Source organism: Podarcis raffonei, chromosome 6, assembly GCF_027172205.1.
Source record: "Podarcis raffonei isolate rPodRaf1 chromosome 6, rPodRaf1.pri, whole genome shotgun sequence".
Taxonomy (NCBI): Eukaryota; Metazoa; Chordata; class Lepidosauria; order Squamata; family Lacertidae; genus Podarcis; species Podarcis raffonei.
Window position 1 is genome coordinate 10,188,647 of NC_070607.1, and position 26,968 is coordinate 10,215,614.

The window sequence follows — 26,968 nt, forward strand, 5'->3', positions numbered from 1 at the left end:
GTTTGGTAACGTTCAGCAGAAGCTGAGCTGATGAGGCTGGAAGTGCCCCGTTTCCTAAAGTGCTTCTGCAACCTTCCCCCCCCCCCCCATGCAAATGAGATTCTCCAGCAGGACCTTAAACTAATCCGCAGCAGTTAATTGGAAAAACAAATAAGCAGACCGTGTTGGGAGTCACCGCCTGCGTCCGCCTGGGCTTCCCAACTTTCGACCCGACGTTTGGAGGGGCGCGCGCGCAAAGCTTCAATCTTTATTGAAGAAAAAGCCTCTCGCGTGCGCTCTCTGGGATCAGATGCTTGCGAGCGGGTGGGGAAGTGGGTCTCTAAATCCGAGTGTGGGTTTGGTGAGTCTGGATTGGTAGGGGAAAGTGGGGGTGGGGGGGGGAGAGAGAGCCTGCCCGGGGTGGGTGGAGGAAGGAGGTCTGTAAAACGTCAGAAACAGCACAAAGCCTTTGCCACGTAATTAGAGGCTCCTATTAAGTCTGGGTCTGCCCTCCCCAGGGTCCCTCCAGCTCCCCCAGCCCCACCCACCCACATGCCAGGCTGAGCCTTTTGAAGTGCCAGAGAGCCGCTCGATCGGGAGAGGGAGGGGCGGGTGCGCAGCAAGCGAAAAAGAAACCCGCTCGAGCTCCCCAACCAGCCTCCTCCTCCTTCACCAGGCAGGCAGCAGAGAGAGAGGGGATCTGGAGTGGCGCTCCTGCGTCCGTCTGTCGGCCGGTCGGAGCACTCCATCTGCAAGACCTAAGCCCCTCCCGACGGCCCGCCTTCACTGCTAAGCGCGCCGTCGAAGGAGCGCGCCCAGTCAGGGAGACGCGGGAGGGTCGCGAGAGCCATCGGCAGTCCCATTGGAGGCGCCCTGCGATTCGGCAAGAGAAGGCACCCTTTGGATCCCCGGCCAGGTCCTGCCGCCTCCCGGGTTTGGGCCGCTTTGCGCGCTTGGTGTGGATTTTCCCCTCTGGAGTTTTACTCGACGGCACTTCGGAGAACAGGCGGCAGCTGCTGCGGGGTTTGGGGGAACGTGCGTAGCCGGGGACCCCCTTCAGGCTCTGCTCTTCTTCCTTGGCTCCCTTCCTCCTTTCTCTCCCCCATCCCACCCCACCCCGTCTTTGGCCTGGGGGCCCAAAGCCATGACTTCCAGCTACGTGCACGTTCTGGAGAGGCAACCGGCCGTCCTGCCCACGCGTCTGGAGAGCCCCGCGAACCTCGACAGCCTCCAGGCGAAAAAGAACTTCTCTGTCAGCCACCTGTTGGATCTGGAGGAAGCCGGAGACTTGGTGGCAGCGCAGACCGACGAGGGCGTCGGGGAGAGCGGCCGCAGCCTCCTGGAATCGCCGGGCCTGACCAGCGGCAGCGACACGCAGCAGCAGGACGGTAAGTGGCGCGCCGCGAAGCAGCGGCTTCCTCCTGCCCAGGCTTTCGCTTTGCGAGTCGCCGAGACTTGGACTGGTCTTTTCTGAAGGGTCCGCCCTCGCCTTCCCGGAAAGTAAGTCGGAGTGGGGAACTAGGACGGGTGTGAAATAGCCCCGTTCAAGGGGGCTAGTTTAGAAGACTTAGGCGCCTTCTAAACACACCCAGCGCTTTTTAAATAAACAACCCCGTGGGCTCTCGGTTTCTGAGAGTCATGTGCAAAGATAAACATGGGTAAAATAATAAGTAAAACACACGGCGGAGGAATAATGTATGTTAATGAAGGGGAAGATCTGTGCCAGTAGTCAAGGCATGGTCGCATCACACCCAGAACCAAGTTTAACATTTGTCGAATCGGTCCTACTCGGCTTAGTTCCGGACCCACTAATCCAGATCAGTTTAATTCATATTATCAGCCTCCCGTAGACGAATTGTCGGTGCAAATTAGAATCCCCACCGCCTCCTTTTACTACATTTTGTGTAAAGAGCAGGGAAGGTCAACACGCGCGGTTGAGGCGGGTCGTCTTCGGATGCCCGGGTTAATGAGTTGCGTCCGGCAAAGGGAGCGAGCACTGCCAGAGACCGGGAAGCGGGTCCCAGGACCTGGCGATGCCTCCGGTTGAGCTGTGTCTAGGTGGTGTATCTCTGCGAGCATCTCTGCTGCCATCGTAGGGTAGCAGGGGAAAAAGCGTCGCTGCTCCGCGCAGGATCCACCACAAAGTTCAGCTGCGCGCGTCTCGTTGAAACGAACAGCAGGGCAGATACGCGCGGTTTCCCCGGGGCTTACTTACGCAGGAGAACTCCCTAGACCTGCTCCAGAGCTGAAATCCTGCGGGCACTTTTTGGAGAAGAGGTCCTGTTGATGTCATCATCGGCTTCTGAGAAAGCAGGCGTGGGTTGTTGAGCCGTCCGTCGATCAAAGCCTCTAGCCCTCGCGTCTAATTCTCTAAGCGACTTTCCAACACAGAGACGCGCACGCAAGCAAAACTGGGAGCATCGCAATCCCCAGCCGGCGTCTTCCCTCCCGGAGAGGTTTCTGCGATTTGGATTTTAATTTTCCGCAGTCCGGGTTGTTCCAAACTTACCAGCGTCACTGCTGTGATTATTTTCAGTTCAGAAAGAGCCCAGATTTCTGTTGTGTGTGTGCGTTTTAAGGGCGTCTGTATAAAATGCACATTATAATAGTATAAATGCTTTTCAGTTCCCCCACCCCCGGGTTGGAAGAGTTAGCTCTGGAGGTCCTTCCATAACTGCAGAAGAACAAGCCGGTGATGCCGGTATCTGAGCCAAGAAGATACTTGGAAGTCTGGTTTATTTTAAGCTAAATACAGACACTCGTTTTAAAGATAACTGAAAGTAGCGTCATCTAGGAATCCTTCTGCATTAAGCTCCTTTTATCCTTCGGTCCCTCACGGGTCAAACACGTTTAAACACCACAAAACCCTAGGCCTAATTCTCACAAACAATAGCTAAGCTGCGTCGGGCTTCAGAATGCCACCGGATTGATTACTCCTTCCGCAGGGAATTCTCCTAGTTCTCTAGGGATGGTAAGTTATTTTATAAAAGAGGGACAGTCAGTCACGTGGGGCCCCTCCTGCAGTTTGAAGTGGTACAGCCCAGACCCAGGCTCTCCTCATCTGTTGTGGGGGCCGCGCGGGGACGGGGGGGGGCGAGGTAGCAGGTTGCGCATCTTTCCCAAAGAAAGAGGGCCTTGCATAATTTTTCTAATATTGGGATCGATAAATAACAACAGCAACTGCTTAAGCCTGTCTCCAGGAATGAGTCTTGGGGAAGGATTGCTGGGTCAGTCTGGGAACAAGTGTTGGGCCAGCCACACCCAGGGGCTCTGTAGGGAGGCGCGCTAGGCAGGCTTGCTCCGAAGCAAGTCCCATAGAACTTAGCTGGACCCCCTTTGCTTGAAACCTTTGCACCAGGTACAGATTCTCAGGTGCGCATTTTCTCCCCCATCCTTCCGACGCGGCCTGACTCCCCATAGGCTGGAGGTTGCAGCCCGTTCCTAGGGATGTGGGAGACTTGGTCTGCGAGATCCAGCCGGCTTTCAGAGGCTTCCCGTCTCATTCATTGCAATGGAGGCAATGGGACTCTCAATTGCTTGGCTTGGACTAGAGTGTGCCCGTTGGTTGTTTGTTTGGTTGGTTGGTTTGTTGGTGGCTGTTGCATCTCATGCAATTTCCCCGAAGCTTTTTTTTACTAAAAGCTTTTGGACTTTGCTTCGAGCTGCTAGCCAAAGCCTGATTATTTAGGAGTCCAGCTTCACGTGAAATAATTCGCTCCGGATTGCGAACTGTAGGAGCCGAGCGAGGATCGACGCTGTAGACCCCCCCCCTTCCCACCCCCGGTCTCCGCCGGCCTATGCAGAATTCACGCAGGGCGAAAAAGCGCCCGTTTCCTTCGGACCCAGACTCTCACTTTGCCTAGGAAATCAAACGAGCTATTCCAGTATAATACAAACAAGAAAAACAGGGCCGCAACAAGCCGCCTCCACAATGCAGACGCATTCCGATGTCATTCACTGGATTTAGGATCGCCTCGCTCTCTTCGATTCCGATCCAAGACACATTGGCTCATATTTGATCAGAATTGCTCACGTATCAAAATCGTCCCGAAATTTCTCGGGACCACCAATTTATAGCCAGTCTGTTTTACAGCGGTTTAGGGCTAGGAGCAAGTCGGTTGGGTTTACTGGTGAGTAAATACGTCGTGGATCGGAATCACGATCGAAGAGAGCCTTCAATCACTCAAGCCAAAGGACACCATCCGATTAAGACTGCTTTTGGGAGTGCAGCCTTGAAACACGAACTCAGAAGTTAAGTCTCCCCTTTTCCCCAGCTTGTCGAGGAAGAAAGATGCGTTCATGGGCGTAGCAAAGGGGGGGCAGGGGGCAGCTGCCCCCTTAATCAATAAAAATCAATACAAATCTGAGGTTCTGCCCCCCCTAACAAAAGCCTGCACCCCAATCCTGGCTACGCCCATGGATGCGTTAAGGGTTTTCTGCATTGGACTGGTGTTGCTCATTGACCTCTCCAAACCACTTTATCTCGGGCTATTGGAGCCCACGCTCAGCCCAGAAGTAAAGGCCCTCCGACTTGCTACCTCTAACCGGTTTCCAAAGCATTTCGCCCAGGTTCTAAGCACCTTCCGAGGAAGCCCGGATCCATTGCTTTGCAGTTTAGGCCCGACGAGTCATGTATCCGCTTCCTTGAAAACAAAACCCATTTGGAGACAGCGGGACGGACTTCCGAGTCGGCCTGCCTTTCATCTGCACGTGTGAAATCGGCCGTCGCACCAGCAAGCCATTGAAGCTGCGGGGTCCCTTCTTGGCTCCATCCGTAGCCAAACCTCCCTCGCCTGCCCCGCTCCTTTCACGCCAGAAGTTGCCGGAAGAGCTAAAGAAATCCCGCGAGTGCGTGCACAGGACTCCTGAGAAAGAGAAAAGCGCCGAGGGCAGGACCTCCAGCTGCATCCTGAGCATCTTACCCGGGGAAATAATGCTTCTGTCGCGGAAAGGGCGCAGACCTTGGCGAGCATTTGGGGCGCGCTCTCCAAGGGCCATGGCGTTGGCCCCGAGTTCCCTGCTCCTGGCGTGGAGCTGCTCGGCCAGAGGCCTGCCTCGGGGTCTGGCTGCAGGCGAGCTCAAATTCAGATTTCTCCCATGTCGCGCCCTCTCGTCCTCTTTTGGGGTCTAACCCCTAGGAAGTCAATGCGCTTGTGGGACTGACTTCCAAGGAAGCGCGCTTAGCCCGGTAGCCTTTTAAGCACAGCGTCGCGGCTAAAAGGGGCGAAATAGCAACTCATCCTTCCCCGAGGGCCCTCCGTAAAACTAGCCAGGCCCGTATTGTCCTTGAGAAGGGCAGCCTGCGGGATTTCACCAGGCTGGGTATCAACGGGTTCCAATGTTTCTCAACCCTGATTCCCCAGCCGTTGCTGGACTACAACTCCCATCACCCTGACCATTATGTCCTGCAGGAGGAATGCAGGTTCAAGTTCCTCAACTCCTCCGCTTTGGTTCGCTGCTCCCTTCCACATGGGCGGGCTTCTACTCTCTCCCCCTGCCATCCGATGTGGCGTGGAAATCGGGCCCGAATGGCTGGGGAGACACAGCTTCCTGCTTAGAGCTTTCCTCTTTGCGACAAGGAGCAGAGCCGTCTCGGGTAGGAGCGGGGGGCATTTTGAAGGGGGTCCCTTGAAGGCGAAGGGGAGCCTTCTCCTCGGGACCCGACTCCTTCCTGTACCCGCCGAGGAAGAAAGGGTGCGTGCGGGAGAGTCAGGGTCGCCGGGAGTCTATTCCCGGGCCCCTGAACCCTCTTCGGAGCATCACGAGGGCCCTTGTAGAGTTGGAAGGGACCAAGAGGGCCATATAGTCCAACCCTCTGCGATGCAGGCGTCTCTTGGATGTTCGCTAGTGCTGCTGGAGCGGAGAAGTGGCTCCGAGGCGGGAGACAAGGCGCGCAATATTTACGCATTCCGTGTTCCCCTATAGCTGTGCCGGTCCACCTACAAAAAAATAACCACATGGGTGTGTTTTTTGTAGGGAAATAAGGGCGTGGTTGTCCTTGTTTTTAAAACAACAACAGCCACCTTGGCCACACTTTTACCCCCCCCCCCCAAGAAAAATCAAATGACTTTGCAATTGCAACTGTGAACCAGGCCGCTTTGGGGAGGCGAGAAATTTAAAGTGAGCAGTTGTCTGGCAGAAAGAAATGGAGGGATCGCGTTTACAGGCCATCCTAGCCACGTCTACTAAGCTCTGCTGAATTCAGTAGGTGGGTGTGGGTTTATCCTCCGCGTCTTTTCCTTGCGTTCAAGCGCGCGGTGAACAGGAAACTCTCGCGCGCTTCCCCCGTTCCCTCGTTCGGGCAGTTTTTCTAAAACGGATTCTGCTTTGCACAGGGGAGCCGTTAACACGCGCGCACTTCTTGCGCCCGTCCAAGTCCCGGGCAGGCGATTCTCTCCGTTCATCACAATGACGCCCCCCCCGGCAATGCAGAAGGGGGCGCCGGGCTCGGAACTAATCCACAGAGCTCCTCCAAGAGCTGCCGAGGGCAGGGAGGAGACGGTGCTGCGTGCGTATGTCTTTAAAGCGTTTGGTTCTTTCTGAAATGTGCCTTTGCTCCAGGTGCCTCTGTAGGTGGGTTAGCCGGCTAGCGAAAGCTGACTCTGTCCGCCTTGGCGAAGAGCATAAAGATAATATGAACGGGTGTCGGGCTGAGCTTCGTCGCTCCCTCCACCCTGAAAAGTTGTGGAGAGGGCGGGGAAGGGAGAGACAGCGAAGGTAATGAGAGGTAGGCCCGAGCAAAGATTTGCACCACAAGCACAAGTGCCTGGGAAGAAGACGACCTGTCCATTTCACTGTGACTTACTTTCATGTAGAAGTCCGGGAGACATTTCCGGAAGACTTACTCACTGGGAAAATGCACAACTGGTTGTCCCCAAACATAAGATGCGGGGACCCCCCTCCCCAAGCTGTTCGGTTTCATTAAGCACTTTGGGCTGCAAGTTTTCCACTTGCACAGAATTCGTCACGAGGCTGAGTTCCCAACTGTGGTGAAAAAGAAGTTGTTGACAAACGACGCCTTCCTCTTAAAGAAACTGCATGGTTTTGTGGCAAACATCCGTTCAGTTCTCAATAATAACTCTGCTTGCGGAAGGACCTTCCCTTCCTATTTTGTCTGACGAAGAATTCTGTCTTGCCCCAAAGCTTGCCTGCTCTCTCACCCTTGGTCGGATAAAAGAGAACGCCCAGGCATATAAGTTTCGGGACTGACAGATAATCAATTTATCCGAGCTTATTTTATGTCCCTCGGGTGGGTGGGGGTAGAGAACCCTGGTGCAACTACGCTGCGATGCAGTTGGGGGGCTGGGAGTGCTGGGAGGGGGGCAAGTAAGCCCCCACTGCGTCTCAGCGCTCGCTGGGGGGCTTTGGGCAAGGCATACAGAAGTGAAGGAAATAACTTGCTTTTTCGGTGGTGCCTGATGAAAAATTCTGTCTAGTTCGAAAGCTTGCCTGTATTGGCATAATTGTGAGACTACAATGAGATGAGGATACACCTTGGGTACAAATCCAAAGGAAGAAAACACATTTAGAGGGAACCCTCGAAATATAAAAGGCAACTCAAGGGCGATCTCCATAAATCTATCCACAATAGGAAATGGGCCAGGAGGATACTGCAATTCGTAAGAGCTTCTTCTTTTCCCATCTTAAGAGTCTAACAGTCTGCAGACAAAGATCAGCAAGACTTCTCACTCTTTGTCCAAACGCTAGTCTCTTTTCCTCCCTCAGAAATCGAAACGTTATTGAGCATCCGATTTGAAGAAGAGTTCTGTGTAACTCGAAAGTTTGCGCCTCACCTTGTTATTCTACTGTGAATTTTGTTCTGAAGTGAGCTTAGTAAAGGGGAACTGGAACTGCAGCAAGTCCCGTGATATTTTTGGGGGGTGGGTTAGGGTCCCCGCAAGCAGTTAGGGCACGAAGCGAAATCATTTGATTCCAAAATGTCTCCTTGAGGCCCACGAATGTTTGGTTACCAGCTGGCATGCCGTCACGGATGCTTCGAAAGTTTCTTTGCTGTCTGGTTAAATTTAGAGAGGATTTCCCGCCTTTTCTTCTCTTTTCTGAATGCCTCTGCAGCTGACATAACTAACCCCTAACGCATCAGCACCTAGATTGAAACATAAACGTAGTCTGAATTAAGCACCTCGAAATTCCGTAGATTCCAGCAGGGGACAGTTGCAGCCGATGCCTGCTTCCTTGCGAAGCAAGGTAAATAAAGGAGTTCCGATTGGGCTTCTCCCAAAGGAAAAACGGATAAGATTTTTGCCTTAAGCATCTGCACAGTTCTTTTAAAATGAGCGCGCCTTAAAACTGCTTAAGCCTGGCTTGGGTCGCTCAGTTAGGCTTCGAATAAAACTTGACTATGCTATCCTAAATTTGTTTGACAACGGCATCCATTTGTACGGGGCTTCCTTCCCGTTAAAACTACGTAGTTCCTTGAAAGCCAGTGCCATTCATTCATCAGTGGAGCTGTCTACAAAGCCAATCCCACCTGAAAATTTATGAATGGCTTCGTTTCGCTTGGCATTGCGGCGGTCCCTTCCTCGGGAGGTTTCCAGTGGTCCAAGAGGCGCCTTCTCCTTCCAGAGGCCCCTCCAAGGCCGGGGCGTTTTTGTTGAGCCTCCGGGAGCGGAGGGACAGCGGGAGACGCCGCAGAGCCCCCGGACAGGCGCACGTGTGCGCTCCGCAACCGCGCATTTCGCACTCAAGCACAGGAAGGCAAGCGCTCCACGTCTACGCATGTTCTTCCTTTTCGAAAGGCGGATCAATGGGGACTCGCCTCCTTTGATTCCGACAGCCTTGGATTGCGAACAACGTGCGCTTTCAGGCGTGAAAGGGTCCCGGCGCCGCATAATTTTTCCAAATCGGGGACGCAGCCTTACCCGCTCGTTTTTTATTTGTTTTGTTTTTTTAATTGTCCAAAAAGTAATTGTGACTCTGGCTTCTTTTTTAGTTTTTTAATGGGGGCGGGGATCTAGAGTCCGATTCACAATGCAGTTAGCATGGGTGCTGGGATCCGGAAAAGTGAATTGGCACGGGTTCGCTGTCCAAAAGGGGGGAGGGAGGAGAAACTCCCTGCTTGGGGTCTTGCCCCATGATGGTGGAGGTCATGCCAACCTCTCCATCTGTGTGCTCTCAAAGGCCTCCCTCCTGGAAATGTATGAACGAGGACTTACGTGCGTCAGCAGGAGAAGCTGTTGCAGAGAATAATAGACCCTACAAAGCTCCGCTTTATTTAAATATAGTGGTACCTCGGGTTAAGAACTTAATTCGTTCCGGAGGTCCGTTCTTAACCTGAAACTGTTCTTATCCTGAAGCACCACTTTAGCTAATGGGGCCTCCTGCTGCTGCCGCACCACCAGAGCACGATTTCTGTTCTCATCCTGAAGCAAAGTTCTTAACCCGAGGTACTATTTCTGGGTTAGCGGAGTCTGTAACCTGAAGCGTCTGTAACCCGAGGTACCACTGTATAAGAGAGATCCAGCCCGATCTTGTGAATTATTGCCCAAAAGGGTTGCGAGGGATCTACTACTCTCGAGTTAACCCTTAACCAATGGTTGCCGCTGAAGGCGCGCATGCTGCGCGGAAACCTGTGGGTTTCTGACTGCTTGCCTCGTTTGTGGGCAAGTAGACATGGGCAGGATCTAACTGCGCGCCCTTCGGACTCGTTGCCTCAAGGGAGATTTCCATTTGAGATGATCCGTGCATTGGATTGGGCTGTCAGTAAGAGCATTTGCGGCAGAATGTGGTGGCGTGGCAGGCAGGGGTGCGATCTTGAATAAAATATTTTTTTTGGGGGGGAGGTAAGCCCTGCCCCGCATAATCGATCACATGATGCGGCGCGCACACTGTTTGAATGGCAATGCCCACCAACTTTTGGAGGGCCTTGCCCCCTTAAATATTTGGGGGGGCACCGAGGGCACAGACCCCTCGGTCCCTAGCAGTTGGCTCCTATGTGGCTAGGCCATTGTCTTCCTCATATGTCGGGTCCCCGCCTTCTGATGGAAGAGGTATCGTTTCCGTTGTGAAGCACACAATTAACACGCTAATTAACACGTTTCTTTTCTCTGCTTCTAGAATCCCGATAACTCGGGGTGGGGCGGGAGGAAGGAGGGAGGGAGGGGGGAAGAGAGTGCATGGGATCTTTTAAACAGGGTAGATAATTATTTAAAATTACTCAGATTACATAATTTAAATTACTTTAATTATGACACTACCACGACTACAGCAATAAACCGGGGTTTGCTTCTGCCGCTCTGCTGCGAAACACTTTTTTTGGGGTATAAAAACAGTGTTTTGTTTTGTTTTTTAAAAGGATCACACGTTTTAAAGTAAAACTAGAGTGATAATAAAAATAATAATAACAACATGAGTATCTCTAACCTCCTACACGCTGGCTTGTGGGCCCTTGCTTTAAAAATAGTTTTTAAATACAGTGGTACCTCGGGTTAAGTACTTAATTCGTTCCAGAGGTCTGTTCTTAACCTGAAACTGTTCTTAACCTGAAGCACCACTTTAGCTAATGGGGCCTCCTGCTGCCGCCGCGGCACGATTTCTCTTCTTATCCTGAAGCAAAGTTCTTAACCTGAAGCACTATTTCTGGGTTAGCGGAGTCTGTAACCTGAAGCGTATGTAACCCGAAGTACCACTGTATAAAAGCAAGCAAGCAAGTAGGAAGAGTGAGGCGGGGTCCCAGCGTCCATCCTGGTGAACCCCAATACTGAAGCGGGGTCCCTCTAGGTGGTGACTTGGGGTGAGTCTTTGGCTGTGGGGCCCTGGACTTTGCTGACCACTAGCCCCCACGTGATGTTGGGCTCCAGTTCACCTCATTCCTGACCATTGGCTATGATGGCCGGTATTGCATTGCAGGGCCGGGTCATTCCAGACTGATGCTATTTTCGGGTGGGATCCACTTCACAGGCTGATTTGGGGCTCTTGCACAACAAACCGCTCCTCACCCCAAACCAGACGTTTTATGATATGGAAAGGAGCAGGAAAACGGTGTGAAGAGTGTGGGAGAACACTGAGCCAGCACCATCTCACATTCCCCTCCCAGACAAATCGGCGTAAACGCGCCATAAATAGGTCGTCTGGAAGCAGCACCCCCGGCTGGTGGTGGATTTATTCCGCTTTATTAGTTGTTCTGCGATGCTTCCCCAATACAGTGGTGCCTCAGGTTACATACGCTTCAGGTTAAAGACTCCGCTAACCCAGAAATAGTGCTTAAGGTTAAGAACTTTGCTTCAGGATAAGAAGAGAAATCGGGCTCCCGTGGCGCGGCAGCAGCAGGAGGCCCTATTAGCTAAAGTGGTGCTTCAGGTTAAGAACAGTTTCAGGTTAAGTACGGACCTCCGGAACGAATTAAGTACTTAACCTGAGGTACCACTGTACTACCATGTTTCAGCTGTGCGGAGAGGCTGCCCCGCAACAAAAGTGGGACGCACACAACGCCCCCCCAAAAAAAACACCATTTGTGGTCTTGGAAAAGGATATGCTCTGATTGGAAACGTTTGCAGGCGGAAGCAGAACTGAAAGCAGGAGTTGTAGAACTTCACAGATAGCTTGCCTAGCAAAGATTGTCGCGATGGCGCGGTAAAAAAAAAGGTGTGTGTGCGCGTGCCTTGTATGGACCCTGGGACAGGTGGGAACTAGAGGTTCTCTACCCCTTTTCTAAACCCTATGTTTAGCAGTCCCGATGGAATAGTACTGAATCCCAAATATAGTGACCATGGAAATCTTTTAAAAACGAAATTCCCTTGAAATCCTGTGTTGGATCGTAATATCTTATCATGTGGCGCACGTATTATATACCTTATATACCTAGCAGTAAATTCTATTGTGTTCAATGGGAATTCTCTCTAGTTTAGTAAGCTTATTTAGGGCGGCAGTCTTAGGGCGTGTTTCCATTCCCGGCTTAAAAATGCGGCCTCCCCCCCCCCCAATTCGGAGCTAAACTGGCTTTGGGGAGAACGCATGGGAAGGCAGGATGTCCTCAGAAAGGACAAGATAGATAACGATCGTGGTTGGCTTCGTGCCCACCCGTTTCCCAAACCAGCGATGGAAGCGCACTGAATGCAGACTAGGAGGGCATGTGCGCACAGCGCATTGTGAACTTTGGGCAACTTTGGGAAGGAAGGATTAAAGCGCTTTTTAAAAGAAAAACAGAGACACAAAACAAGTACTTCCGGGCTCAAAGACCTCAACAATCCATAAAACACCCAGGCCAGTATTATTCTCCTCGCGCTACAGCCTGGACGGGGGTGGAGGGAAGAGGTCTGAGCTGAGGTGACGTTGAATCTGGGATTTTCCAGGGCCTCGATTGATACCAAATGTGGTCTGACGCAAGATCGCCGACGTCTTATGAGCCCTAAGCATTATTCCTTTGAAAACGCAACGGGCCAACTCTGGATGTTCCAACATTATTATTGTCAACAGGTTCGGAATAATCGCAGGGTCAGAATGGTCTCTGGGCATTCAAGCGCTCTCCTTCCCTCGATCCACTGCCCACTCCACGGCTCTGTGACTCTGCGGATCTTTCGCTCCTTTAAGAGAGCTAAATCCTCGAACCAGCTCGGCTCGCCGAAGCCTGATCCTGCTCTTGCGCATCTCCCTTCCGCGCAACGGCGTTTTGCGCAGGAGAACAGCCCATTCTGCAGGTTCAAAATACAGAAGCACAAAAAATAACATAACAAAAGCAATAAAAAACACACCCTACAATTAAAAAGGTCGTAGACGGTTTAATTAGCCAAAAGCCTGGGAGAAGAGGTTTTTGCCGGTGGATCCCCTCTCCCGCTTTCCACCTTGTCGTTTGCCGGACAAAATAGACTTGGCCGCGCGAAGCGCTGCGGGCAAAGGAAACGCGCTCTCCAGCCCACTTCCTCCGGACAGGTGCGTCAAAAACGAATGCGGTGAGGGGGCTCAGGGTGTGGATGGCGTCAAAGAGCAACGTTGGCGAAGCTGGACAGGTAAATCGAGGTTAACAAATAAAGAGCGCACCCACCCACCACTCGCCCAAAGAATTCTGATGTGGGGACGGCCCGCTGAAAACGAGTGGGGGAAGCTTCTGAGAATGGATGGCCAAGAAGGATCTCTCAGCCGAGGGATTTAAAGCGGTTTTAGTCCCAGCTCCATGACGGCCATAGGCTACACACCTAGAATCTTGGCAATAAAGGGACTTCATCCGCTCTGTGTGTGTGTGGGTGGGTTGTTGTCACCTCAGAGATTCCTAAATAGGCTGGAATAAATGTGAGGCCGGTGGAATCACAGAATTGCGCAGTTGGAAGGGATCCCCAGGGTTCTCCAGTCCAACCCCCTGCAGAAATCTCAACAAAAGCATCCATGACATATAGCATACAACCTCTGCTTAAAAGCCTCTGCGTCAGGTCTCTACTTGCAGGGCTACAATCCATCAAAGTTAGGCTGCAGTCCTCAAACCCCGCTTACCTGTAAGTCCCGTGGAATTCAATAGCACTTACAGTGGTACCTCAGGCTACAGACGCTTCAGGTTACAGACTCCGCTAACCCAAAAATAGTACCTCGGGCTAAGAACTTTGCTTCAGGGTGAGAACAGAAATCGCACAGCGGCGGCAGTGGGAGGCCCCATTAGCTAAAGTGGTACCTCAGGTTAAGAACAGTTTCAGGTTAAGAACGGACCTCCAGAACGAATTAAGTTCGTTCCACTGTACTTCTGAAGAGACGAGGCTAGGATTTGAATTCTTTCCATCTCTTACAAATCTGTTATGAGTCTGTGAAGCGTGCTTAAGGGAAAGCTAGCAGCCATGGGAAGCTCTCAGTTAAGAGAGTCATATCCTGCCTCTCCGCTGCTCTCCAGAAATGGAGAAGAAGCACGAGAACGTGCTGCGCACCGTCAAGACGCGTCCTTGTTCTGTACCTCGAGGACCGGCCGCCTGATCTCGGGCACGCTCGCCTGGCCAGGAAGTGCCACGGGGCTCAGTGGACTGGACCTCCCTCACTCCCAGGGAAGTGTCCGCAGGAGGACTTGCAAGACCCAGTAGAACAGGCATAGCCAAACTCCGGCCCTCCAGATGTTTGGGACTACAATTCCCATCATCCCTAGCTAACAGGACCAGTGGTCAGGGATGATGGGAATTGTAGTCCCAAACACCTGGAGGGCTGGAGTTTGCCTATGCCTGCAGTAGAAAGAGAAGTTCCTCTTCACTGGAACTTCCTCAACAGGCCATCTCCTGAAAGCTGACTGTGTTGGCTTCTCAGCCCAAGCAAGGGAAGCCGGTTAAAACGCAGCGGCTCCAGCCCTTCTTAAAATATAAAATAAAATCTGGATAATTTTTACAAGTCGTCTTTCCTAGGAGAATTTCGAAAGGCGGTGTTTCGCCAGTGCTCTTTTAAAATTTTTTAAAAGAAACGCGAACAGGTCGTCCTAGAAATTGTTTTTTTTTTTTTTTAAATCGAGTGAAATCCAACGAAACCACTATAATGTAATGGTTATATAAACCGATGCCATGTCAGTCAGAAGATGACAGCAAGAGATTCCTGCGTAAGGCTCGAGCGCTGTTGTTGCTGTTCAAAGAGAGATAATTTATTTGCAATTCGATTTTCACACCGTGGCCTCGCCACAAGCCTGTTAATGGAAATGAACGCAAAATGAACTCGACGGTCTGTGAGTCTGTGCTTCGCTCAAAGCGCAAACCATTTTTTCATCCCATTCCATTTGGAAATCCCATTCGTTTCACGTGGGTGGCGCCGTCCCCCAAATTCGCATCCTTTTGGCTTCTTGTGGCGCATCAAGGTCATCACCTGGATACATTAGCATCTCTTTAGCAAAAGGGACTAGTTCAAACGCAAGATCGGAAGCCTCTTTGCCGGGACCACCAACCACCGTCTCCACTTAGTTTCCTAGGGTGGCTTAAAAAGCGAGGTCGTTATCTGGGCTTTTCCAGGTTCCCTCCGTGTCTCTTGCAAATTTGCCGATATATTGCAGGAGTTTTAAGTATCTGGAAGCAAAATCCTAGAGCTACAAGGTTGCAGTCCTAAGCGCACTTACCAGGGAGTAAGTCCCACCAGATAAATGCCCTTAGGCGCTTCCAGAATTGACTTCATCGGGTTCCACGGTCATAAAGATCATATCAGTTGGACAGCCAATGTGAATTTTCTACAGGAGTGGCACCTTGGCCTCGCGACCGTGGCTGCCCGGCCCGAGGCTGTGGGTGTCATGCAGCGTGTGTGGTCTTGGCCCCCAAATTTGTGGGTGCTCGGCCCCTTCATGGCGAATTTTGTGGGTGCTCGGGCACCCAGGGAGTTGGCACCTATGATTTATCTGAACCACACAGGACCAACCGCAAAGGACATGAAAGTATCACCTGTTTCAGTGGGAGAGTCAAGCGCGCACCTCCACCCCAATAAAGGCAACCGGTTTTAAGAAACTTTAAAATGAGCTGGGTAATTCTAAAGAAGAGAGTAGGGGAATTTATTTACATTGGAATGTTTGCACGTTTTTTTAAAATTAAAAAATTAGTCCGACCAAGTCGGGCTCATCATTTTTAGAATCACGTTTCCTGGAAATCAGTCAGTGAAATCTGCTTCCCGGTACAGCTCTGTTCCCTAATAAGTTTACTTACAAGTAAACTTTGTTTAGCACCACAGCATTCGCGGCACTGCTGAGAAATAAGTGTGATTTTAGTAGAACCAACTTACTTCCAAGTAAGGCTGAAGTTCTGCGCACATTTACTTGAAAGTAGACCTCGTTGAGCTCCGTGAGCAAGCACGCGTAGGAGCGGGCGGCTTAATAGGATTGCTTCATTAAACCGATTTAAAATGCTAAATCATAGAACGACCTACGCTGGGAAATCCCCCAAGGGCGTGGAGGTGTGCCGGAAAGGATTAGGGCGTGAGACAATCCTGCATTTTTGCAATCCGACAATCGACAATCCCTGTTTAAGGAGGCAGTGCCATTGACGCAATCAGTATATGCGTAACTGTAGGGCACACGAGAAGCCCTCGCGGACCCGAAGGAGAGCTGTGCGAGAGTCCCATTCGTTGAAAGCCAGTGGCAGCAGGGCTCCCCGCTAGCCTGACGACGTCAACCCCTCGACCATGGGCATAGCCAGGATTTTTTTTGGGGGGGGGCTTTATGTTGGGGGCCCCCCGGCAGAACAAAAGTATCCGCGACTCAGTTGGTCAGTTAGTTAAGTATTTTTATTTATGTCCTTGATTTATTTACTCCCCAAGCTCATGCCTTCGTTTGTGGTCCGACTCTTAATCTGGAGAGCAGGTCGCCTCCATTTGGATACCTTTTCCTCAAAAAAATAAATAAATAAGAATGTACTGCTTTACAATATTTGGTAAATATCCAGAAAGATCCACAACGATGCTACATACGGCGTCGATATTATGTTGAAAAGGACCACTGCTTGCCTTTAATCTACTCATTGCTCAGGGTTTGCAGCGAAGCCTTCGCGGAGCTGCAGTTTGTTTCCCTCCAGAGTTCTGGCAGGCAGTATTTGCAAATGTGTGGAGTTTTGGAAATAATTTCCTGTCCTTCTGCCGCGACAAAAAGAGAGCTTTTGCTCGAATAATGACTTGGGCTTTGCTTCCTAAACCGAGGCAGTAAGTGTGAAATCTCCTGTAGCCTTAGACCTGTGGGGTTTTCTATCTCGAAAGCAAGTCTCAGGAATAATCAAGGCAAATGTGTGTGCCTGTCTGTAGCATGCCTGCAAGCACAGAAAGATTTTATTCCCAGAAAAGGTCACTGCCAGTTAAGACAGAATATTTAAGAATCATATATTCATGAAGAATTAATTATGATGCATTTTGCTGTATAAAAATTAATGTGTCTCTTGAAAGAGGCCTTTATCTCTCAGTTGAAAATCACCCACTTATGGCACATTCCATTTCTTCCATACACTGGAGAAAAAGTCTTTAATTATTCCATTCTTGCATCCCAAATATGCCATAGGTTTAAACTCTTAAAAAGTTAATGTAAACATGCACACTGATGATGCTACATAAATAATGAATATCATCATGTTGTGTTTTTGACTGATCAGTTTCATTTGGGGTGAGACATTAGTGTTGCATGCAGTATATCATCATAATCATCATCAGTATTAGAGCCCAAACAGCTTTCCACAACGGAAGCCAAACTACAGTATTTTACAGCTAAAATGAATTTGCTTTGTAAAAGTCTCCTGTGTGAACTTGGCGGCTGAATACCCACTGGATATTTTCTGGATATTTACTTTCTATTTGATTTGATGAGTAAAATGTTACCTTGATTTCTGATTCAACATTTTTGTGTACTATACAGCCAAAAGTTAAACAAATTAAAAGTTATATTGATTCAAAAGGGACATATTCAAGTATTCGCTGAACGCTTCAATTGAATTCAACAGTTTTTTGCTTTGTTTGGAAGTGCAGTTTTTGATAGTATTTGCTAGGTGGGATATAAAGTTTGATATCCAAATTAATTTTATATTGTATTTTACATTTTACTCTATCTGAACTGGCACAACAGTGGACCTGTTATTTAACATCTGGCAGTTGCCAGAGGGGTTTACTTCCAGCAAATATGATTAGAATTCAGATGTGTGTATAGTAATTTGTCATTCTCAATGGTATTCAGCGAAGTCATAATCAATGGACCGGGTTATTCGTGGCCAACTGAAGCCCATTTCAAAATCCATTGGTTCCGAGTATGACTTGGTGACTACGTCTTAGGTATTCAGCATACTATACATGCTTACATGAAGGTGAGCACCCATTCATTTGCCTGAACTGGCCCTCCTTGGCCAAAGCAGAACTCTGTGCCTAGGAGTTCACTTTTCCATCCAGCTCTTTCCTCTCTGACCAGAGATGCGACCACAGGCAGGAACCCATAGGTGTGTACTTGCAGGACTTCTTTTAATTCCAATATGGCTGCTTGAGTGGGAGAACTTCCAGAGGATTCTGAGATAGAAGGCCCATTCAGTTTCATTCAGTACTGTTACCATTTACATCTGCTAAGAGCCATAGCTGGGGAGCAAACTGTGTATTTGCATCTGATTATCATTAGGGCTTCATCTCGGTAATGACAGTGGAGTGCACCCACCCACCCCATCCAGCAAAAGTTTAGATTCCCTTTGTTCTTTGTGAGAGATTTTAAGCCGCACATGCATAATTCTGCCATTGAAATCAATGGGACTCCAAAATGTCTAATGTTGCCTGAATTATTATCCACAATGTTTGGCCAGCATTCAATACTCTACATCTTCTAACTGTTTTCACAGGCTTGGTTGGGTTAATCCTTACATTCCTCATAGTGCTTTTGAGTAAGGAATTCTGCAGTTGGAGAATGTTAATAATAATAATAATAATAATAATAATAATAATAATAATAATAATAATACTTTTATTATTTGTATGCCACCCATCTGACTAAGTTGCCTCTGGCCCTCTGGGAGGCTTCCAGCAAAATATAAAAACAGCATCATTAAACACTTCCCTCTACGGGACTTTCTTCGGAGGTCTTCTAAAAGTCATATCTAAATAAACAAAAAAATTAAAAAATTGTCCATAGCACCTTAGAGACCAACTAAGTTTGTTCTGGGTATACCAGAAAGCTTATATCCAGAACAAACTTAGTTGGTCTCTAAGGTGCTACTGGACAATTTTTTTATTTTATTTCGACTGTGTCAGACCAACACGGCTACCTATCCGAATCTAGTTGTTTATCTGTTGGTGACATCCGATAGAAGGGTGGGCATGTTGATGATAATAGATCACACCGGACATTTCTGCTACACTCTAACCATTGATGCTTCTCTATGATGTTCTGGCTCTCTCTAAAACCACCACAAGCCTCCAGCCTATTTCTTTTTCTGATGCACACACATGCATGCCCCCATAAACATGTGCGCGCGCACACACTTAGCATTTGAATAGCACACAAAGCTCTTAATATCTGCCTCTGCCTCTTCTGCCAGGTTTTCAGGGTCTGAAATAATTTACGAATAATTAGACTCTGTTGCTTATTATTAACTGCACTGAAATAAATGGGTTTTTTTGTAGGGCATGCGTATTATATTATGACTATTTCTTATGTTGATTTATATTTCTGATGTGTGTTTTTTTTGGGGGGTGGCCATTATTGGGTCGTTGTTTTCATTTTTATTTGTTTAACATATTTTTATTAAAAATTTCTTGGTTTACAAAAGTATGTGCAATGTCTCTTTTTTCAAGTTACATGTTCTACAGATGAGTTTCATGTGTTGAGACATTGGTGTTACATTAGGAAGAAAATGGGGGAAAGAGGTGGAGGGGGAATGGTGAGTGGGGTGGGGTGGGGTGGGGTGGCAATCCTTCTATTCTACTTAGTGTATGTGTGGGGTTTTGTGTCAGTGTCGCTTGTGCGGGTTCTCTTCACTATTCGCTTGTGTTCCTTTGGTGGTGAGAGAGGTTGGGGGGTGGCCTAGACTGTGCTTGGCTGTAGTGAGATTTGTTTTGTGTGTGTGCATGCATTTTTGAATCAGGTTAACCAGATTGATTCATATGCTGTCGGAGGATTCTTGTTCTTGTCTTGTTGGGCTGTGTATGTGATAAAGAGGAGCCATACCGGGGTGAAGAAGTCTTCTTCTATTTGCCCTGTGTCAGTTTCAGTTTATTGGTTAGTTTTCTAATAAGGCTGTTTCCCATACTATTTGATACCATTGGTCCATGTTTACTCCTGACAGGTCTCTCCAGTGTCTGGCTATTTTGATTATGTATTTTGTGGTTTTATGTTTTGATTTTGTTGTGTGAACTGCCCTGAGACCTTCGGGTATGGGGCGGTATATAAAATCTATCTCTATCATCTATCTATCTATCTATCTATCTATCTATCTATCTATCTATCTATCTCTATCTATCTATCTATCTATCTATCTATCTATCTATCTATCATCTATCTATCTATCAATCATCTATCTATCTATCTATATCTATCTATCTATCATCTATCTATCTATCTATCTATCTATCTATCTATCTATCTATCATCTATCTATCTATCTATCTATCTATCATCTATCTATCTATCATCTATCTATCTATCTATCTATCTATCTATCTATCTATCATCTATCTATCTATCTATCTATCTATCATCTATCATCTATCATCTATCATCTATCTATCTATCATCTATCTATCTATCTATCTATCTATCTATCTATCATCATCTATATCTATCTATCTATCTATCTATCTATCTATCTATCTATCTATCATCTATCTATCTATCTATATCTATCATCTAGCTATCTATCTATCATCTATCTATCTGTCTATCTGTCTATGCATGCATGCTGTAAACTGCCCCGTGGCCTTTGGGTGAAAAGTGCCGTATACATTTCTAAATATATAAATTAAATGTATAGTATCCAATTAGGTTCAGACCAGAGTATTTATATAATGCAGATAAGAACGGGAGCTGAGTCTGCAAGATAGCGCTGTACCTAAGGTCTCTAAGTGAGTTAAGGCTAAGATTTGAACCAGGCACCTCCTAGTTCACGGTGTTCAGTCAGTTCTTATGCATGTTTACTCAGAAGTAAATCTTACTGATCACACGAGTCTTAATTCTCAAGTTTGCACCCAAAAGATTTCAGTCTTAGCTACTATTTGACGTAGCTCAGAATCATAAAAAAGATTATTCCCAAAATTCAGTTCCTCTTTTAGCTTATGAAAACACTGGCGGATTAAGATCAGCGTTATTAAACTCCTGCATAGTATAACATTTATTTCCAAAGTGAAAAGGGTTGCGCATCATAGATTTAAAAAATTGACATTTTGGACAGGAAAGCAGGAGACGGGAGGAGAAAATGTTGACAGCAAGCTAGACATTTAGAAGCCAAATTTAATCGCTTTGACAAAGTACAGATAGTAGAGTTAGATGCAGGACTTACCAACAGGAAACATCTTTTATGAAATTATTGAATTGGATTGATGAACTTGATAAGAAGTGGGAGCCATGCCCAAAAGCAGTTGAAGGAAAGCTGCTGTTACAGGAACTTAATCAGAAAATGCTTTATGCATCTTGTAAACAAACTCATAAAATCCAGATTCATTTATAACGGCTCGAGGAAGCTCATTTATCAGCGAAAGTTTTGTAAAAATCCATGGCTGGGCTTTTAAAGGCATTATCTTAAGACCAGTGGAGACTTTGGCAAATAATTGCAGGTATCAATGCTGTTAGTGCCTGATTTGTTTTCCTGGAGTCTCTTTGTAAAATATGGTAATTGAAATCTGTTACTTCAGATTGTAGTAAAATTTTATTGGGTGTTGATGGTGAGATCCCTTATAATGAAATACGCTTTAAAGGTAAAACTGTGGTTCTAAATTGGAACGGTGTAGAAAGGACAAATGTTTATTGGCCAGCTTTATGAAACAGAGGTGCATTGGTTGTACAGCAAGTTCCCTTTCTTTTTAAAACATTGGTTCAATTTGCATCTTCCTCTTACACTGGGCTTTGAGCAGGCTTCCTGGGAAGAAGAAGAAGAGTTTGGATTTGATATCCCGCCTTTCGCTCCCCTTCAGGAGTCTCAAAGCGGCTAACAATCTCCTTTCCCTTCCTCCCCCACAACAAACACTCTGTGAGGTGAGTGGGGCTGAGAGACTTCAAAGAAGTGTGACTGGCCCAAGGTCACCCAGCAGCTGCATGTGGAGGAGCGGAGACGCGAACCCGGTTACCCAGATTACGTGACTACCGCTCTTAACCACTACACCACACTGGCACCACACTGGGAGGGGTTGATCAGCAAGCTCTCACCTGTAATAATGTTACTATTTGCATAGATACACAGGAAGAACACAGGAACTTGACTTTGGTCCAGGTAGGGGACATTCCCATTCAGCCATAGGCAAACTCGGCCCTCCAGACGTTTTGAGACTACAATTCCCATCATCCCTGACCACTGGTCTTGTTAGCTATGGATGAAGGGAGTTGTAGTCCCAAAACATCTGCAGGTCCGAGTTTGCCTATGGCTGTTCTCATTCTTTCCTGCAGATGTCAGGGAGCAAAACTTAAAGCAGGGGTCAGCAACCTTTTTCAGCAGGGGGCCGGTCCACCGTCCCTCAGACTATGTGGGGGGCCAGAATATATTTTTTTTGGGGGAAATGAACAGATTCCTATGCCCCACAAATAACCCAGAGATGCATTTTAAATAAAAGAACACATTCTACTCATGTAAAAACACGCTGATTTCCGGACCGTTCGCGGGCTGGATTGAGAAGGTGATTGGGCCGCATCCAGCCCCTGGGCCTTAGGTTGCCTAGGTAAAGGGACCCCTGACCGTTAGGTCCAGTCGTGGCCGACTCTGGGGTTGCGGCGTTCATCTTGATTTATTGGCCGAGGGAGCTGGCGTACAACTTCCGGGTCATGTGGCCAGCATGACTAAGCTGCTTCTGGCGAACCAGAGCAGCGCACGGAAATGCCATTTATCTTCCAACCGCAGCAGTACCTATTTATCTTCTTGCACTTTATGTGCTTTCAAACTGCTAGGTTGGCAGGAGCTGGGACCGAACAATGGGAGCTCACCCCGTCATGGGGATTCGAACCGCCGACCTTCTGATCGGCAAGCCCTAGGCTCTGTGGTTTAGACCACAGCGCCACCTGCGTCCCTGCCTTAAAGCATCTGCATGCAAAATAGGTGCTCTCCTACCGAGGGACAGCCCTTCCCCTAAAAGAAATGCCTTAAAAAGAAGACAAACCATGACTTTTCATCCACTGAGCAGGCCCAGCGTCTTCACCTTTTCAGTGTTTTTATCAGCCGATCAAACAGTTATTGAGTCACATATCCCACTATCCCTGTGCTCTGACCATCTTTTAAATTAAAAAGGAACTCTGATTGCAAGTTTATCCTATTTAACACCCCCACCACCAAATTTCAAAAGGGCCAGTGAGAGAGGGGGCTGGCCTCTGTCCGCACCCCAACCCCCACATCAGTTTTCCTTAAGCTCACTGCTCGGGCCAATTCTATATGTACGGACAAAATCCAGTGATTGCATTCCCAAAGCAGCCCCACTGCTGAAAGCGTGTATCTTTGAATACACATGTTTACGTATGGCTGAGCTCCATTAAAGGTACCATGTAGCTCTCTAATTTAATGTTCTTTCTTACTTCACTTGATAAAGTGACAGGGTCTGGAATGGCCGGGGCAACCAAGAAAGAGATCTTGGGGTGGTTGTGTTGGACAGAATGGAAATGACCCATTGCATAACGACAAAAAAAGGCACATTCAGTTTTAAGGGTCCAGCCAATAGATCCAGGCATATAGACCAGGACTGTGGGACCTGAATATGGAGACACACCACATATTTAGCATATGTGAGGCTCCAGACTCAAACTTGGATGTGGTCTTCCAAGTGCCATAGCCAATCTGAGAGACCAGTGCCAGCAGTAGACCAGTAACACCATTTACAGTGGTAACTCGGGTTAAGAACTTAATTCGTTCCGGAGGTCCGTTCTTAACCTGAAACCGTTCTTAACCTGGGGTAATATTTCTGGGTTAGCGGAGTCTGTAACCTGAAGTGTCTGTAACCTGAAGCGTCTGTAACCCAAGGTACCACTGTATCTAATTGTCTGGCTCTTGGATTCCCCAGAATGCCTTTTATCCCACCCCCCTCCCCATAATTTAATCTGATATATTTTTGGGGCCTGCCAATTAGTTTCCAGGAAGAACTTTCTATCTACCTCTCATGTATCCAACCACTGGCTCGTCCTCCTCTTTCTCCACAACAAAGACAACTACAGTGGTATAGCATTGGCAAATTGAATTTTCCATTCTCCCATGGGCAGGAAATCGAAATCTCTGTTCCTAACCATTGCACCATTTTCTATTTTGTCCACCAAATATGTATAAAATCTGATGTAAAAGATTTACATCTCCAGCAATAGAAATATTCTTGACAAAGGCTGATATCCAATGTCAATCACACCCAGAGTAGAGCCATTAAAACCAATCAACCTCAGTAATTTAAGCCTATAGATTCCAATGGGTCTACTCTGAGTAAGGAGCAGTTGAATGTCAGCTCATCTTTAAAAAAAAAAAGAGGTGAAGGGATTTAATATTATTGGTACATAACCTGAAACATAACCTGCCAACTGGTGCCTGAGCACCCACAAAATTCCCCATGAAGGGGTTGGGCACCCTCAAATTTTGGTGCCAGGGTCATGTATGCTGCTTGGCACCCATGGCTCTGGGGACCCAGTTGTGGGGACAAGTTGGCACTCCTGACCTGAATAAATTTTCCTTCATCACTATATTTAGTGAGATAGAGAAGCCTTTTTTTTTGCTCTAAAAGATTGTTTATATTACTTATAAATATTTATACTGCTATACTTTGTCTTAAAATTTCCCCATTTCCATCTTTTTGCTTCAACATATGATGGGGAGAGACAGAGAGAAACACACAGAGAGAATTTGATGGTCTTTTTAGTTTTGCAAACTGTAGGATTCTTAAGTCTACTTTACTTGCCTTTAGTGTGGCATCAAGTAGACTGTACCATCGCTATTTAAAATAAGAGCGCAAATGAACAAATGTCTGTTAACACATCAGGTTTTGGAAGATAAAACTTTGGGTCGACGTGACTTGACAGATTGCCTTTCACGACCATCAACAGTCTGTCATTTGCACTGAATTTTCATTCCAAATGGTGTAATTTAATGAGGTATGAAACCCTGATTGGAGCCCATGGGAATGTCCTTTTAAAAAAGCTAAGTTGTGTAACCATTACTCAGTCAACAAACCAGGCATTTTCCTTTTTCTGAAATACATAGTAGGTTTCAGAGGCAGATATTGACTGCAGAGAAGCAAAGGCACCAAAGCAACTTGTTAGTTAAGAGGCAGAAAGCGTTTGGATAGGTAAGTCACGGGTCCACTGTCCCAATGACTCACCTTACCTTTTCAGCGTTTGTATTTTCTGTGGATTTTTTGGCCGGGATGTCTTCTTCTCCCAACTGATATTTAGCCAAATCTGGGCTTATGTTCACCATCTACTTTTCTTACTGTCAAAATCTAAATTTCCTAAGTTCTTCAGGTATTCCTTTGCTTGTGTTGCTCTGCCAAACACCAGGCATGTCCAAAGTCCATTTTGGGGGCCTAATCCGGTCCCTGTGGCAGTTTATTTCCTGGGGTAAAATCCTTAAAAAACCTCAACAACTTCAATCTAAAAAAAAAGCTCAGCAAATTCAATCCTAAAAAAAACGGCCCTTCACTTCATCAAATCTGGGCCTAATGGTTTCTTTTTTTCAACAGCAGCAAGAACTATACAAATGGTTTAGGAGTGGCGAAAGGGAGAGGAAATTGCAGCCCTGACCTCAGGCTATTGACCTCCGAGTGAAGCATTTGGAATTATTACTACAGTTTTTAATACACTTGCTCAGAAGTGAATTCGTTTAAAACCCCCTGGAATTTGCTTTCAGATAAATTTGTTTAGAAGTGAGCTTATCTTATGTAATGAAGGAGTCAGATATAGACATCTGGTTTATTACTGTGGCGATGTGCCTCTGGCGGAATATTATTTGGTGTGAATTCTTATTCTCTTCACTTACTCCACCTGAAGTGCGTGCCTTACAGTGCATGCCTGAATTTGATTTCAAACAAATAATGACAATCTCAGGCTCTGAGATCCAGCAATGCCTGCTGAACAGCCACCTAGAGCTTCATCACTGATGTACAAGTCCAAAATGTGGGAAAATATACACCTACTTTTGACCTTCATCAGCATTCATCTGGGATTGGAAGGAGTCACAGGTGAATGTAAACATTCACCAAATTTCATGCAAATCATTATAACATATAATAATAATTTTTTAAAATTTATATCCCGCCCTCCCCAGCCAAAGCCAGGCTCAGAGCGGCTAACAACAGTAAAAATAGCACAGTTTACATAAAATCACAGTCAATTAATTAAAATACATTCTAAAATCAATTCATTCTAAAATCAATTCAGAATCAAATTAATGGCAACCATTGGGCTAGAGTTCTATGAGATTTACAGAAGGAGGGGGTCAGACTGTGCCTTGGCCAAAGGCCTGGCGGAACAGTTCTGTCTTTCAGGCCCTGAAGAAAGATGTCAAGTCCCACAGGGCCCTAGTCTCTTGTGACAGAGTGTTCCACCAAGTCGGGGCCAGTACCGAAAAGGCCCTGGCTCTGGTTGAGGTCTGCCTAACCTCCCTGTGGCCCGGGATCTCCAAGATGTTTTTATTTGAAGACCGTAAGGTCCTCCATGGGGCATACCAGGAGAGGCGGTCCTGTAGGTGCAAGGGTCCTAGGCCGTGAAGGGCTTTAAAGGTTAAAACCAGCACCTTAAACCTGATCCTGTACTCCACCGGGAGCCAGTGCAGCTGGTATAGCACCGGGTGAATGTGATATATTCTAACAATGGGAGAAAATATTACCAGTATTATTCATCTCCCATAGATAGCATTTTTTTTGGTCATATGCACGAATGTCTGGTTTAAAAAGCTGGCATCATATTGTTCTGTGCTCCCTGCTTCCTCGGGTACTGGGAAGTTCCAGAGACAACATTAGTAGGTTAACAGCACAATATGGCTCCTTCACGGCCTAGGACCCTCGTACCTACGGGACCGCCTCTCCTGGTATGCCCCATGGAGAGCCTCAAGGTCCATAAATAGCAACACCCTAGTGGTCCCGGGCCCTAAGGAAGTTAGATTGGCTTCAACCAGAGCCAGGGCCTTTTCAACACTGGCCCCTGCCTGGTGGAACGCTCTGTCTCATAAGACCAGGGCCCTGCAGGATCTGATTTCTTTCCGCAGGGCCTGTAAGACGGAGTTGTTCCGCCTGGCCTTTGGCTTGGAGCCAATTTGATTCCCTCCCCCTCTTTCTTTTTCCTTTTTCCTTTCTCCTCCTGTGATGAGGCTGCATTTTAATATTTTAATGTTGTATTTTAATCTTGTTTTTAAGTTGTATTTCAATCAACTTGTTTTTATTATTGCTTGTTAGCCGCCCTGAGCCCGGCCTTGGCTGGGGAGGGCAGGGT

General features: G+C 47.5%; 1 protein-coding gene across 4 annotated transcripts in view; it reads left to right on the plus strand.

The window, feature by feature from the left end:
• Positions 1-582: 582 nt before the first annotated feature.
• PRRX1 (paired related homeobox 1) overlaps positions 583-26,968 on the plus strand; it is an 80,420-nt gene continuing 54,034 nt past the window's right edge. For 2 of the 4 annotated variants that reach the window (XM_053391383.1, XM_053391385.1), the window contains exon 1: positions 583-1,367. In XM_053391383.1, coding sequence (XP_053247358.1) covers positions 1,124-1,367 — 244 coding nt within the window. In that variant the 5' untranslated portion in view covers positions 583-1,123. The remainder of the gene's footprint in view (positions 1,368-26,968) is intronic. The other 2 variants (XM_053391384.1, XM_053391381.1) reach the window with 2 other exon arrangements.